This window comes from Meriones unguiculatus, chromosome 9, assembly GCF_030254825.1.
Source record: "Meriones unguiculatus strain TT.TT164.6M chromosome 9, Bangor_MerUng_6.1, whole genome shotgun sequence".
NCBI lineage: Eukaryota > Metazoa > Chordata > Mammalia > Rodentia > Muridae > Meriones > Meriones unguiculatus.
The window spans coordinates 59,886,575-59,900,710 of NC_083357.1; the positions used below are offsets into that span (position 1 = coordinate 59,886,575).

The window sequence follows — 14,136 nt, forward strand, 5'->3', positions numbered from 1 at the left end:
TCCTGCCGTGATGACAATGGACTAAACACCTCTGAACCTATAAGCAAGCCCCAATTAAATGCTTTTCTTCATAAGAGTTGCCAAGGTCACGGTCTTTTCACAGTATGAACCCTCACTTAGAGAGGGTACAATGCCACAGTCTCACAGGATGTCGAACCAGAAGTTTTATACAGAGGGGTCTTAGCTGGTATTAGGTAGAGTACCTTGCTATGACACGGACCCGTGTTCCTGCTCAGAGGCCTTCAAAATCATTGCCGTGTTTGGACTTAAATCCTCTACTGTGTTTGTTTCTGGTTGTAGTTGTAGCTCCTCAGACTAGTTAATGGACCTCTCAGAATCTGTGCCAGGCTATGCCCAGCTCAAGTGTCTTTTCTCACCGTTTGGTAGCTGCCCTTGCTTCTCCTCTTCCCACAGGCTATTTCAGAACGCAGCCTCCATGAGGCTGGGGAAGTGTCCTGCTATCCGCCTTAGTTTGTGCCGTCTGCTTATTCGCTGTGTTCTTGTCTCTTAATAATGCCCTGGCTTCAGAAGAGCTCGTTGTGTAGATTAGGAGTCCGGGCCTATGGCATTGTCTCTGTACAAATGATGAAAACTGAGAGAGCCCAAGTGGCCCAAGCTGCAACTAAGGCATCTTGCTTAACAAAGGCTTGAAAGGGCCCAGGGAGCACAGAGATTCCTTATTGTTCTCTGCCAAGCGAAAGCTGAGGTTTCGGCGCAACCACTGCAGCCTGCGTTCAGTCCTGAACTGCAGAAAGCCGTAGGAACTGAGACGAAAGGGAGCCATACTGCTTACGCTGTGAGCTCACCCAAGAATCGCCCACAGTCGTTTTCCTGACAGATTTTACTATTGAAATGATAAAATTACCAAAAATTGAGGAAACCTGAGGTTTTATCTCAACTATTGGCAGCCTAGGGGAGTTGTTCATGATTTTCTCATTAGTTCAGAGATGCAAATAATTGTCCTTTTAAAACATGTTAAAAGCAAAAACGGCAGGTTGCTCGTTACATTCCGGAGGAATGGCTCTCTCAGGAAGGGGCTTGCACCTCTTTCTGAAGCTGCTTAATGGGAGAGCGTGGCCCTCTGTGGGTGTTGTTTCTTGTCACTGGGACCCTACTCCCTACCTCTGACCTGTTCTTGGCTCAGTGCAGCCTGTGTCCTGGGCGAGTCTACAGCATGCCTCACCTGTGTTCCCTACTACTGGGTTACACGTGTCCAGTTAACAGTCACATCCTTACCTGGAGCAGATCACTGCCACAGAGGGAGGGTTTAGAGAGGCCAGCAGAGTATTTGCTCACCCTCCTGTGCCTTTCCCAAAACATCCCACAGAGCTGGTGGTGAGTGCTTAGGAAACAGAGGTATTTACTAGTGGGCATTTGGGCACTGGAAGGGTGATTTGTTCAGTATCTGGCTCTGGCTGCTGTTTTGGAGAGCTGCCTCTTCCTGTGTGCACATGGAACTACTGTTTGCTAAGTAAAGTAGCTGTCGCTGCGTATGTCACTATTTATCGTTTCTCCTCCCACACAAGTATAAGCCCTCTGAAGGCTAAGTCTGTTTCACTCTCCATTTTGTAGTAGCCAACACACAGTAGATGCTCAGTAAGCATTCCTTATTTAATTAATGATTGCAAATAAATTGCCACTCATCAGTGACAAACCGAGGATGCAAAACTGTTGTTCAAAATTTCAGGAAAGCAGATCTGAGTCTGTCATATGCTAAGACTAGTTTAGACTGTTACCTTGGAAGGCTAGATCTTAACATGCAGCCAGACTTGCCCACTACCAGGAACCAGGTGCTATGGAGGCTCCCAGTTTGTTAATTTTGAAAGGTGGGTTAGTGCAACAGGAAGCAGATGGTGCAACAGGGTGCTGGTGCAGGCAAGGCTTGTGTGTGGCCCTGGTTTGGAGACAGTGGTATGAGGGTCCCTACACAGGTAGTGCTGAGATAGCCAAGTGTCCACCTAGCATCCCAAGTCTGTCAACAAATAGAAATTCCCTGGTTCCCTGCCCGCTCCTCCACAGCAGAAAAGCACCACCCAACTGCTCTTCTGGATCATAGCAGGATAATACACCCAAATGAGCTAGAGAAGCTGGAGAGCAAGTCTAGAGCCCCAGCGGGGGACACTAAGGTTTGGGGCAACGATAGAAGGCTTATGAGGTGACAACATAGTGACTGGGGAGGCTAGGGGTTAACTCAGATAGCTCTTGCTCTCCCCAGCCAGAGGGCCTTGAGCAACTCAGCATTTTAGCCAAAGTGGGAAAGATAGCCCAATAGCATTTCATTTCAAAGATTAAATGAGATCACGTAAGTAAAGGCTTTAGGACAGTAGTTGACACATATTAAGCACTTTTGCTATTGTCTATTTATTTTCTCTTGACTTTAGGTGGGAAAAAAAAAAAGCCGAGGGTCTAAAGGACAGAAGAACAGTGGGGAGACATAGCAAGCCTGGGCTGGCTGCACATCTTTTTAATGAAAAGCCTGGCCTCACCTCTGCCTTCCCTAACACTTTAACATTTGAGCTGCTCCACGGTATCACGGGAAACTCTGATCCCATGATGACAGGGGGAGCCCTCCTCCTCCTTTTTGGAGACTTGGCTAATTAGAAGCCAGTCCTGTCCCTGCAGCAGCTCCCAGCCTCTCTGGGGTGTGGCATGGGACGTTCCCTCTGATGTTGCTTTTGCTGTGCTTTGCCCTGATGGAGCAGGTGCTCTGTGGGGTCCTTGGGTAATAGATAACGATCAAGGCACAGCACACCATAGCTCAGAGTCTCGGCTTCTCTGGGAGGACCAGAGGCTTGTCATGACAATTAATTATTCACGTTTTCTCTCCTTCCCCTCAAATGCTTGGTTTCCTGCTCAGTGCCATAGAGACACGTAACCCTAGTTACAGAGCGCATGTAACCCTAGTTCCCGATGACAGTTTAGAGCTGTTTCAGGGTCACGTGCAGAGAGCACCAGCAAGCATACATATGTCACTGCCTGTTCCCCAGAGCTGGGCTGGGGCAGGACTTCAGCCTCTGCTGGCTCAGGGTTCGTGCAGCACAAAGGCAGTGCAGGCTCTAGCCGCGTCTTCCACCTGCTTGATCTTGGCTGCATCCTAGCTGCCTGCCATCGGGGTGGAGTGCAATGCTTTTCAGGCCAGCTTACTCTCCCAGGCTGGGCAGCCTGCCCTTTGCAGAGCTATAAACACACTGCCATCCATGCAGGCTTCAGCCTTTGTTCCTGCTCTCTGGGAAACCTTTATGTGGCTGAGGGCCCTGACAACTCTAGGCATCTAGGGGAAATTTAGCTCCTGCTCCCCTGACTCTTCATGCCTAGCCTCTCCTCCCTACCTGTGGGCTTTCTTGAAATCTCTGTTCTGTTTTGTACTTCCTGGGTACCAACACCCATGGCCCTGCCCTGTGTTACCCTCCAGACCACTGCTGAGATGTAAAGGCTTAGACAGGAACCAAGAGGGAGGTGGCTTCTGGCACACTTGTCCTCAGAAGGAGACCCAGAGCCAACGGAAAGAAATGCAAATGAGTATCGTAGGAGACACAAAGCTGGTGGCTGGGAAGGGCCACTCAGAAGGAGAGAGAAAAGTGGGGGCAGCATGGCCAAACATGGGTGAAAATGGCAGTGGGGCATCCTGCTAGGGTGCAGATACAGCAGAGAGAAGGTAGGGGTGCAGGGGTTCACAGGACTCTGTGCCAGAGAGAGGGTCCCGCCTCCGCCTGTGCTGCTTTTGGTGGGTAGCTGGCTTGATTTTCTAAAATGCAGGCAGTGATCTCAGCCACTTCAAGGGCCGTACTGGGACTAAATGAGCTCGTGTACTCAGACGGTTAGAGAAGAAGTCCTGTTAGTTCACTCTGGGCCTGTGGCTGTGTGCACACCCTGTGAGGGGTCTGGATCCTAAAGGAGCCATGTCACTTCTCTGACAACTTTTCCCAGCATTCCTTCTGCTCCATCTACTCTTGCTTCCCTGACAGAAGCCATCTGTAATTCCTTGAACAAACTTCATCATTGTCCTGTTCAAAACCTTTCTGTCCTTTCCCATTTGGGTTGAACATTGGCTGGTGTTTAGCAAAGTCGTGTGTCTCTGGAGTTAGGAGTGGGTGGCAGCCTGGGAGAGGGGAGCTGCGGTCTGGCAGCTCTGGAGCCTTCTCTCGGAGAGCTGCAGCTGGGGAAAGGGACGGGCTGCATCATCCCTGCTTCCACTTCGGCTGCTCTGCTGCTGGGGATGGTGTCAAAGTGTGATGAAATGGAAGGAGCCAGGTAGACAGAAAGAGTGAGCCTAAAGCTGGCCGGAATAACCCTGTGGCTGCTCTCTAAGCCCATTGTGGTAGATTTACGTAATTCAGATCCATATGGGAACACACACATCAGATCACCACACAAGTGCAAGACAGCATCTAAAAGCAGCAGGCCCACCCTTAGATTTGGCCAATACCTCAGCAGCATCAAAGTCCAAAACCCAATGGACAGCCTCCCGGAAGTAACTAATACTCCAGGCCAAGTAGCTCTTGCTCTTCTCCCTTGAACCCACCCTTCTCTTCTGTTTGCCCCTCCGTTAAACAGCACATCCCAGGAACATCAGAGCTGCCCTGGGCTTGTGTGTTCGGAGGCCATACCTCCAAAGTAGCCTGTGAAAATATGCTTCTTCTGCTCCTCCCTGTTCCACCTGCGTCCTCAGTACTACTGCATAACAGTCGTCTCCTGCCCTTCACTCATTTGTTATTTCCCATGTGTCTTGGGTCAACAATCCACCCCTGAATGAGCCAGATGTTCTCCGCCATCTGTCTTTGCCTGATCTAGCCTGGGCTCAGCTAGGTTGATGCTGGCCCTTTCTCCTCCCAGGCTCAGTGGAGTATTTTCTCCCAGAAAACATCCTGACATCCTGTGGTTGATTTGGATTATGGTCGCTAAAAGGCCACTGCACTGTTTGGACATCATGGGTCATTGCTTACTCTAACCCTCACTCCTGGTGACATTGTAAGGGCTGGTCTGTATTCCAGCTAAATCTTCCTGTCCTACTTCATCCCTCTCATACTTGGTCAAAAGATGTCTAGCTATATCTAAGGTCAATCACATGTCGGTTACAGCATAAGTAGCACATTCACCTAGGCTCTATTACATTTAGGTAAAGGCACACTAAGCATATTTGCCTAGGACCCATCATGGTCAGGTTATAGCGCACAGAGAACACTTAGAAGGCCAAACAAACACGACAATGGCCAGCAAACTGCTTCACCCGGGGGCTGAGCATTGCCAGGTTAAACACTCATCTTTGCAATTGAAGGTTGTCTTACTCACTTCCATATTGCCATGACCAAACACCGTAACCAAGGCAACTTATAAAGGAAAGCATTTAACTTGGGGGCTCACAGTTCTAGAGGGTTCGTGATCATCGTAGCTAGAAGCATGGAACCCAGCAGGCAGGCAGGCATGGCCCTGGAGTGATAGCTGAGAGCTTACATCTGATTACAAACATCAGGGAGGGAAGGAAGGTGTGGAAAGGGGGAGGAAGAAGGGAGGGAGGGAAGGAGGAAGAGAGGACGGAGAGAGACAACAAACTGGGAGTGACTCCAGCTTTTGAAGCAAACCCACCTCCCAAGGCCACACTTAATCCTTCCCAAACTCTTCTGCCGACTGGGAACCAAGCATTCAGAATAAGCCTATGGGCCATTCTCCTTCAAACCACCACAGAGGTATCTGCCATTTAAGATTTGTGAGGTTCTGGGCGGTGCAGGAGGTAGCTACCTCACCACTTACCCTCACTCCTTCCCACAGCCCCAGTGTGCTGTTGCCATCTTCTGGTTGTCCCTTCCTACACCTCCAGTGAGAGGGGGCTTCATGCAGCTGAGGCATCCCCAGCTGCAGACTAGTGTGAGCTCCCTTTCTGCGCTGGGTGCTCCCCTCAGTTCCACATAGGACAGAGACCTTAAATGCCCATTAAAGGTGTAAACAAAAGCAGACCAACGAAATTTGCAAAACGAAAGATTGGGGGTGCTTCAGGGGGCACTTGTGGGTAAGGTATCATGGTCCTTTTAGGAGACCTGCAACTGCCTGTCTTTAAGCTGCAGCATCTTCTCTTGAAGCCTTGTTGAGAGTGAAGCTTGCTTCTCCAAGTAGGGAGTCCGGTATATAAAGAAATGAGGCAGTCCTGTTATACATGGCAGCCAACCAAAGAAACATATGTGTATCTAGTTGTGTGGTCTCGTTGAAGGTCCATGCCATCTGTTCTTTATTAGAAGCTTGAGAAGAGTAGGCTTGATGGCTAAGTGGGTAAAGGGGATAGCTGCCAAGACTAATAAGCTGAGCTTGATTCCTGGGACCCAGACGGTAGAAGGAAAGAACCATCTCCAGCATGTTGTCCTCTAGATTTCACCTTCCACACAAATAAATAAATAAACTTCAAAAGGAAGTTCAGAAAGATTCCAGTGGCTATATTTCCCATAGGTAGGCCTAACTCCTTTTTGACCCCATCCCAAGATGCAGTTCTGCTTCATTCATTGTAGACACATATCACATTGAATGTACACTTTTCTATCTGTGTTTCCTACCTAAGTCATAAAATTCTCACCCGTGTCTGTGGTTGTGTAAAAGCTGCAGCCTGTGGTGACACAGGTTGTATAACACATAACTCTAAGAGAGCAATGTTCATTCAGTCTTCTTAAACAGATTCCCAGCAGCCTGCACATACCAGCTGTTCAAACAGTGTGCAAGTGAATGGGAGATGTGTAGCAATGAACCCAGCTGTTCTCATGAGATGAAAAATTCAGGCAAGTTTTGATCTAGCATTGTTAAAGCCCTATGATAACAGGCACATGTGTAAACTGCTCGTGAGCCGACTGGGGCTTTCTGAATCAAGAGATGGGACCTCTCTTATCTAGATGAAACTACCAAACCTGGTGGACAGAACCAAGGTTTTCCTAACACTGTCCAACATACAAAGCAACAGCCGTTTTCTGCTGTCTAGAACTTGGGATCACAGAATCTAAGATCATAGATTCCATTCAGTTAGAATTTGGCTTCTCTTCCTGCAAAGGCAATATATATTGTTACTCTTTCTCTTGGTGGAATAATCATCAGGTCATACACTTACCTGTCCATCCACCCATCCATCCACATATCCATCTACTCATCCATCCATCTGCTTCCCACCCATCCGTCCACTTATGCACCCATTTATCCACTCATCCATCCATCCATCCATCCATCCACTCAACCATTGGCCCACCTATCTGTCCATCTACCCAGCCATCCATTTGTCTGTCCATCCACCCATCTGTCTTCCCAAGCACCCATTTATCCATTCATTCATTCATTCCTGTGTGCTCCCAGGTGAGCTTTCTGTGGAAGAGGCACAGGACCCTTTCCTGGTGAGCACCCACATCATCGCAGATCCGGGGGAGTCCCAGCCACTGCAGGAGGCCATCGACAAAGTTTTGGCATGGGTCCACCCTGACCTCCCACTGTTCCGAGTGTCTGAGCGACGCACAGGCAGGCGAAAGCGGAAGTCCCCCAAGGGCGCGCAGCCGGCGCTGGCCGTGGTGCTGTTCCTTCAGGAGGAGTACGGAGAAGAGCAGATCCTGCAGGTGCACCGCGTGCTGCAGCGGCCACCCTGGCGCCACCACCACACAGAGCGCGTGCAAGGCCGATTCCTACCCTACCTGCCCTGCAGCCAGGACTTCTTCACTCTGGCTCCCGGAACCCCGCTGTGGGCCATCCGGCCTGTGCACTATGGCAAGGAGATAGTACGCTTCACCGTCTACTGTCGCCACGACACCTACGCAGACAGCCTCCGCTTCTATGAGCTGATCCTGCGCCGGAGCCCCAGCCAACGCAAAGCGGACTTCTGCATCTTTCCCATCTTCTCCAACCTGGATGTGGACATCCAGTTCTCCCTGAAGAGACTGCCCTGCGATCAGAGCCCAGTGCCCACCGACTCCTCCGTGCTCGAGTTCCGAGTGAAGGACATCGGGCAGCTGGTGCCCCTCCTGCCCAACCCCTGCAGCCCCATCAGCGAGGGGCGCTGGCAGACTGAGGACCACGATGGTAACAAGATCCTTCTGCAGGTACAGAGGTCGTCTGACATCTGTCTGTCTGTCTGTCTGCAGTCTGTTGTGCCGGAAAGCCATTTAGGAGTCTTGGAGGAGCCGTGAGTTAGGTAGGGCAGAGAGGAGCCCAGTGGCTTTGTCCGACCTAGACCAGTAGCGTATCCCACACTCTTCCAGGCAAGAGCAGAGGTGCCAAGACCTCTCTGCCCCTGGTTCTTTTAGCACTCCCAACACTCACTGGCTCTCTGGAGGTGGAAGCCCACAGGCTTCTCACCTGGGCAACTTGCTGATAACTTGCCCTTAATCCGATCGTTCACACCAGGGGAGGTTTTCCCCGAGATAGTATTCCCCACTTCTCCTAGAGAAGCCCAGGAGTTTGACAGTTGTCTATAGAGAAGATTTTGGCTCTCTTCCCGCTGCCCCCACTTCCACTTTCCACACTCGCTGCCACGGGACGTTAAGATAAATGACCTAAGAGGGTCACCCGGGGTTCACTGCTGTTTATAGGAACACCTTGATTTTTCAGACTTCCTTTTGAAGAAACCAGGGAATGTGGCTTTGTTACCGAACGAACAGAATACTGGCCTTTACTCTCTAATCCTCTTTGAAATGTGAGAAAAACAGTTCTGCATCTGAACACTGACAATTTTTTTTTTATGTGAAGTATGACAGTCACACCAGTAATAGTTGAGGTAAAGCAAAGGATTGGGTCTGTGCTGAAGGACACAAATGCATGTGATGACTGCTGAAGTGATCGCTTTCTTTCCGTAGGCATAAACTATCCTCTCTTGAGCACAAATGAAAGAACAGTGTGGAAGGCGTGGCCTGGGCTCTGCCTCAAAGGAAACCCTGAGTGGTGATGTCAGGGGCGATCTAGGCGGTGCAGTGGCTGTAAAGTCTGTCTAGGTGGGAGGCTTTTGAAGATGAGGAACTGTTGAAAGAGAAAGAAAAGATTCTTATCTTGCGACTAAGGCACGTCTGTCTCCACAGAATTTCTCTCTAAGCCAGTTTAGCAACACTGTTAAATACCACAGGCGGGGCAACCAACAGCACCTCCCAGTTTTGGAGAATGGTGGCTGTTCACCTGCAGAGAACAGCCTCCCATTCCAACAGGAGGTGCACGCCTATCTTTTGCTTTAAGTCACTTTCGGAAGTAAAAAATTATATTTCAGACCTCAACAAAATTAAGATATTCAAGTCACAAGGGGAGGGTCACTGACAAATAGTTTTATGCACAGCTCTTTTCGTTTTTTTAAATTTCTTTCTTTAATTCTTACATTGGATGATGTTTTTATTAATTAATTAATTAATTTACTTTACATTACATCCAGATGGGAGCTTTCTTCCCTTCCCCCTCTCTTCCCAGTCCCTCCCTCTTACCTCCCCTCCCCCTATTCCCTTCTCCCTTTCTCCTCAGAGAAGAGGAGACTTCCCATGGCTATCAACCTGCCTTGGCATCTCACGTTGCAGCAGGACTAGGGTGAGAGTACACACAGCCCATTGTGTCTGGGGCGGAGGGGGTGGCCTCAGGAGCGTGAGGCTGCCCACTCACATCCTACCAGATGAGGAAGCTGAATGTGCTCAGGTGGCTTTCTCCTTGTTCTCTTTTGTTTAACGTGGGGCCTCGGCACAGACAGCAGACAACGGTTGTCCATGCTCACAGAGGGTGTTCCATCCTCAGCCAAACCTCTCTGGAAACGTTCTCACAGACCCCCTCCACAGGCTTTTCTTTCTTTCTTTCTTTCTTTCTTTCTTTCTTTCTTTCTTTCTTTTTTTTCTTCCTTCCTTCCTTCCTTCCTTTCTTTTCTTTTCTTTCTTTTTAAGATTTACTTATTTTATACATATGAAGGCTCTATTTGCGTGTACATGTGCATGACAGAAAGAGGGCATCTCAAACTCAGGACCTCTGGAAGAACAGTGCTCTTAACCATGGCTCTTAACTGAGCCATCTCTCCAGGCCCCTGAGTGGGAATTTCTTAATCCAATTAAGTTAGCAGTCAAAATTAGACACTGCAGTTCCCTAAAACTCTTTTCAAATATGCTTTTTAAGATAAAATTTTTGATCAGTGGATGCATTTATATACAGCATAAAATCTTGGTTGCATAGTCTTTCTTTTGCCTTGTTCAGATTGGGATCACATTGACCTTCTCCCCTCCTTCATCCAAACTCTGAGTATTGGTGCCACCCTTTCCTCTATAACTCTTCTAGAGGAGAGGGGTTATTTGGTGTTGTTTTTCGTATGAACAATTCAGCCCCTCCCTGAGCTCTGCATTATTCAAGAAGGCATGCTATCTAGTCAAAACAAGATTCAGAATGGCCATGATATCTTATTTTTTCCCTATATGTAAGTAGATGCCACATTTTTAAGAAAGACTTAAGACGGTCGGGTGGTAGTGGTGCACGCCTTTGATCCCAGCGGAGACAAGCAGATCTCTGAATTGAGGCCAGCTTGGTCTACAGAGTGAGTTCCAGGACAGCCAGGGCTACACAGAAAAACCTTATCTCAAAAAACAAACAACAACAACAAAAAGAGACTTAAGATGACTGATAACTATACCTACTTAGCAAGAAGAGAAATAGCAACTAGATGCAGAAGAGTTTAAACTCTTCTGCTCTGGCTGCTCTTTGGGAGGACCCCATCCATGTTGGGTGGTTCACAAGCACCTGTAAGCCTGGCTCCTTCTAACCTCTTGTGCACCGACCCGTGCACAGACACACACACATAAAATAAAAAAGAATAAATCTTTCTAAGATGTGAAAAGCAGAGCATCCTGCCACAAAGAGTTGCCACCTGTCAAACCGAGCTTCGAGGAAGAGGCTGAGAATGTCTTCCCTGAGAGATATGGCCACGTGCACAGTGGCTGCTTTAGTCATTTTCACTCAGCCTGCACCCTGACTGGACTCTCAGGCTAATCCAGCCTCTGCACCCACAACTGTAAGTAACCTTCACGGCATTGCTTACCTCATACACACTTGGAATCTTTAGGTCATGGGAAAATTATATCACGCCTAACTTTAAACAGTGGGTCATTCAGACAATCCATAGGCAGCCTTCTCCATGCCAGGCACTGTGATCGCTGAGTGCAGCCAGAGAGAAGTTCCTGCTTTAGTGAGATTAACTTCTATAGGGGAGGCAGATAACAAAAAAGAAATATAATAAAAAATTATAGTGCATGTTAGGAGGCACAAGGGTCTTATTAATCCATCAACATCTAAGAGAGAACAGTTAGCTTTAGCCAAGTAAGAGCTGTCCTTGTGTATGCTGAAATTTCCTGGTAACATACACCAAAAACTTTGGAAACGTGTGTAAACCTCTTTTCAGAAGAAATGATTATGATAATTTTTCAAATTTACTTGTCTGCCTTTGCATAGTATACACTACAAAATCCAGTCTTTTGGAAATTCCAAAATGTAGGTTCTTTCTTGTCTGAACGTAGTGTAATGCTTAGCTGAAATCTTTGTTGTGAGAATTACAAGTAAGTCTGTAACTGCTTAGGCTGCAACAGAGGAGGATGACTTCCTGAAAAGCAAAGAAAATGCTCTTCAGGACTGAAAGGCCAGGCTGCACCATGGTCATTGTCTGCTGCTGCTTATTTCCTACAACTTTCTAAAGCACTAGGTTGCGCAGGTTTCTTGTTCTATAAATTGCATGTAAATAGGAAGCGTTCTCCTTTTCTGAATGGGTGACATTCATGTAACTGCAATCTAATTTAGCCGTTTATGAGAAACTGCTTCTATTGAAGCACTTAAGTGAGGGGGGTGCTGAGGATAAGGGCGAAGCTGCCCCTTTTGTGACAGGTGCTGGTCAACTCTATATTCTGTCAAGCTGTCCCCTCTCCAGCAGGCCTTGGCTGAAAGCCCTTCTACTCCAGTCACAGCTGCAGCTGGTGGACCATGTTTGGCTGACCCAGTCAGCCTCCTTAAGTATAGCTGATATGCCATGTTGGAGTGACCCAATCGAGCCTCCTTAACTGTAGCGGATGTACCCTGTTGGGCTGACGGCTGACCCAGTCCAGCTTCGCTGGCTGTAGCTGGTGAAGTTCAGGTTGTCTGTGCACCTGGCCTCATACAGGCATCAGGAACTAGAATTTGGAAAGAAAGGTTCCAGTAGCTGAAAACCCCACATGCAAAATTTGGGATCAGACAGCAGCTGTATTTTCCACCAGCAAGGGAAAAGTGTCTTTGAGTGGAGGGAATGGCTCCCACCCGCAGAGAAGAGACTAGAGAATTGCAAGGCAAGATCTCACATGGCCGTGAGGCTCCATGTATTCTGAACTTGTCTGCAATCCCGCAGCTTTAGGTATCTCCTAGTGTATTAGCTACTTTTGTCATCGCTGTGACAAAACACCTGACGAGAAGCAACTCGTCAGGGAGGAAGGGTTTATTTGTACAGTCCAAGGGGCTGCAGTCTACCACGGTGGAGTGACAAAAGCAAGGAGCAGCAACTGGTGACAATTGCCTCTGCAGTCAGGAAGCAGCAAATAAACAGAAAGGGGAGTGAGGCTATCAGACCTCCAAGCCCGCTCCCAAAGACCTCCTCGGTCCAAAGATGCTTCCGCTCCCAGACGTTTTCGATAACCTTCACAGGGTCATCAGCGGGGACAGGGACCAAGTGTTCAAATACATGAGCCCATGGGGGACTCATGTAATTTAACCTCAAATAGATAAATTCTCCCCTCTTAATAGCGTGTGATGGGTTTCTGTTCTTGATAACCTAAAAGGGAATACACTTTTCATAGACAAAATTCAGTGCTGACCTTCACCTTCCTAGAGAACTAGCTACAAGGAAGGAGGGTTGATGGGGACTAAAGAATGCACACAGGCCTGGCCTGGACAGAAGCTGCAGTTAAAAGGCCACCTCTGTGGAAAAATAGCCACCTATTATATTGTCCTACAATGCGGTCTCTTATGAGGAAAAGAACCTGTTATTAAGTTCTACAAAGTGTTTGCCTCCACTGCAGACACATTAAGAAAGGATTATAGGTATAGGCTCTCAACCAGCTGGTTGCCCAGTCTAGACAGGGATGGTCTCAGGCTAGGCATCAGTAAAAGCAAATACTTCTGTTGGCCTGGCCGTCTTCAGCCATGGGTGCTGCCCCCTGACTCTGTGGTAGAGATAAAGAGAATAACCACAGCCCATGGATGAAGACAGTGCGCCCTTGAGAACACCTAAGAGAGAGTATTTCCGTCAGAGGTTAACATTATTTATCTCACGGCATGGAGATGTCTACAGTAAAAACACCTAATGGGATGCTCACTCTTGGACAGCAGAGGGAGGATCCTCCTCCTCCCTCCTAGAACAAATATCTCGATAGGAGCTCCACACCACAGTTTTCACAGGGTGTCCTTGGTCGACTTCTGCTGGGCATTATAGATGTCGGTTTAATAATTTTTGTTATGGGTCTGCTGCTTCTCTCTATCTGCTACTTAGACTCACTTAAAAACCCAAACCACAGTTATGATAAATGACTCTCCCACACCATATAAAGTTATGAAGACCAGGCATAAGGCTTACCCGGAAACTCACACAGCCTCATAGTCTAATGGCATGCACACAGATAATTTATTACATTATCCTATGTGCTTAGTTTTGGCTTGGCTTTTTTTTTTTTTAATTGAGGTGATGTTTCACAACACTGTCCACTAAGCCAAAGTTCAGCCATGCCTCCTAGCCAATTGTATGTAATTATGCCCTAATTGCTCGTGGCCTTGTGGTCTAGGCGACCAGTTAGAGTGTGTAGGCAAGGAGGTCTTTGAAAAAGCCATCATTCATGCTAGGTAAAGACTTCCGAGTGCATCCTCTTTGGAGGGCCCCTCATACCTCTGCAATAATCCTTCACCCATGTTCTAGAAGTAAGTGCTGTATAATGAGGCTGTGGAGGCACCATGGTGGGCCCGTGCCAAGGCATACCCCCTAAGGAATTACACTCCATGGCAACAGATCTGATATAAGGATGGGGAAGGAAGAGAGTGAGCAGGCCATGAGGGCAGAGAAGGAGAGAGGGCAGGGAAGGAGGGAAAGGGGGCATCAGAGAGAGAGAGAGAGAGAGAGCACATGCATGGTTTAGAGAGAGAGGACAGAGGTAGAGGGCAGGGGTG

General features: G+C 48.1%; 2 protein-coding genes across 2 annotated transcripts in view; both read left to right on the top strand.

The window, feature by feature from the left end:
- The window catches only part of Fam124a (family with sequence similarity 124 member A), a 54,139-nt gene that overhangs the window by 25,992 nt on the left and 14,011 nt on the right, over nt 1–14,136 (top strand). Inside the window, exon 3 of the mRNA XM_060391291.1 lies at nt 7,321–8,054. Coding sequence (XP_060247274.1) covers nt 7,321–8,054 — 734 coding nt within the window. The remainder of the gene's footprint in view (nt 1–7,320; nt 8,055–14,136) is intronic.
- Serpine3 (serpin family E member 3) overlaps nt 1–14,136 on the top strand; it is a 123,336-nt gene that overhangs the window by 25,950 nt on the left and 83,250 nt on the right. The gene's annotated exons all lie outside the window — the stretch shown is intronic.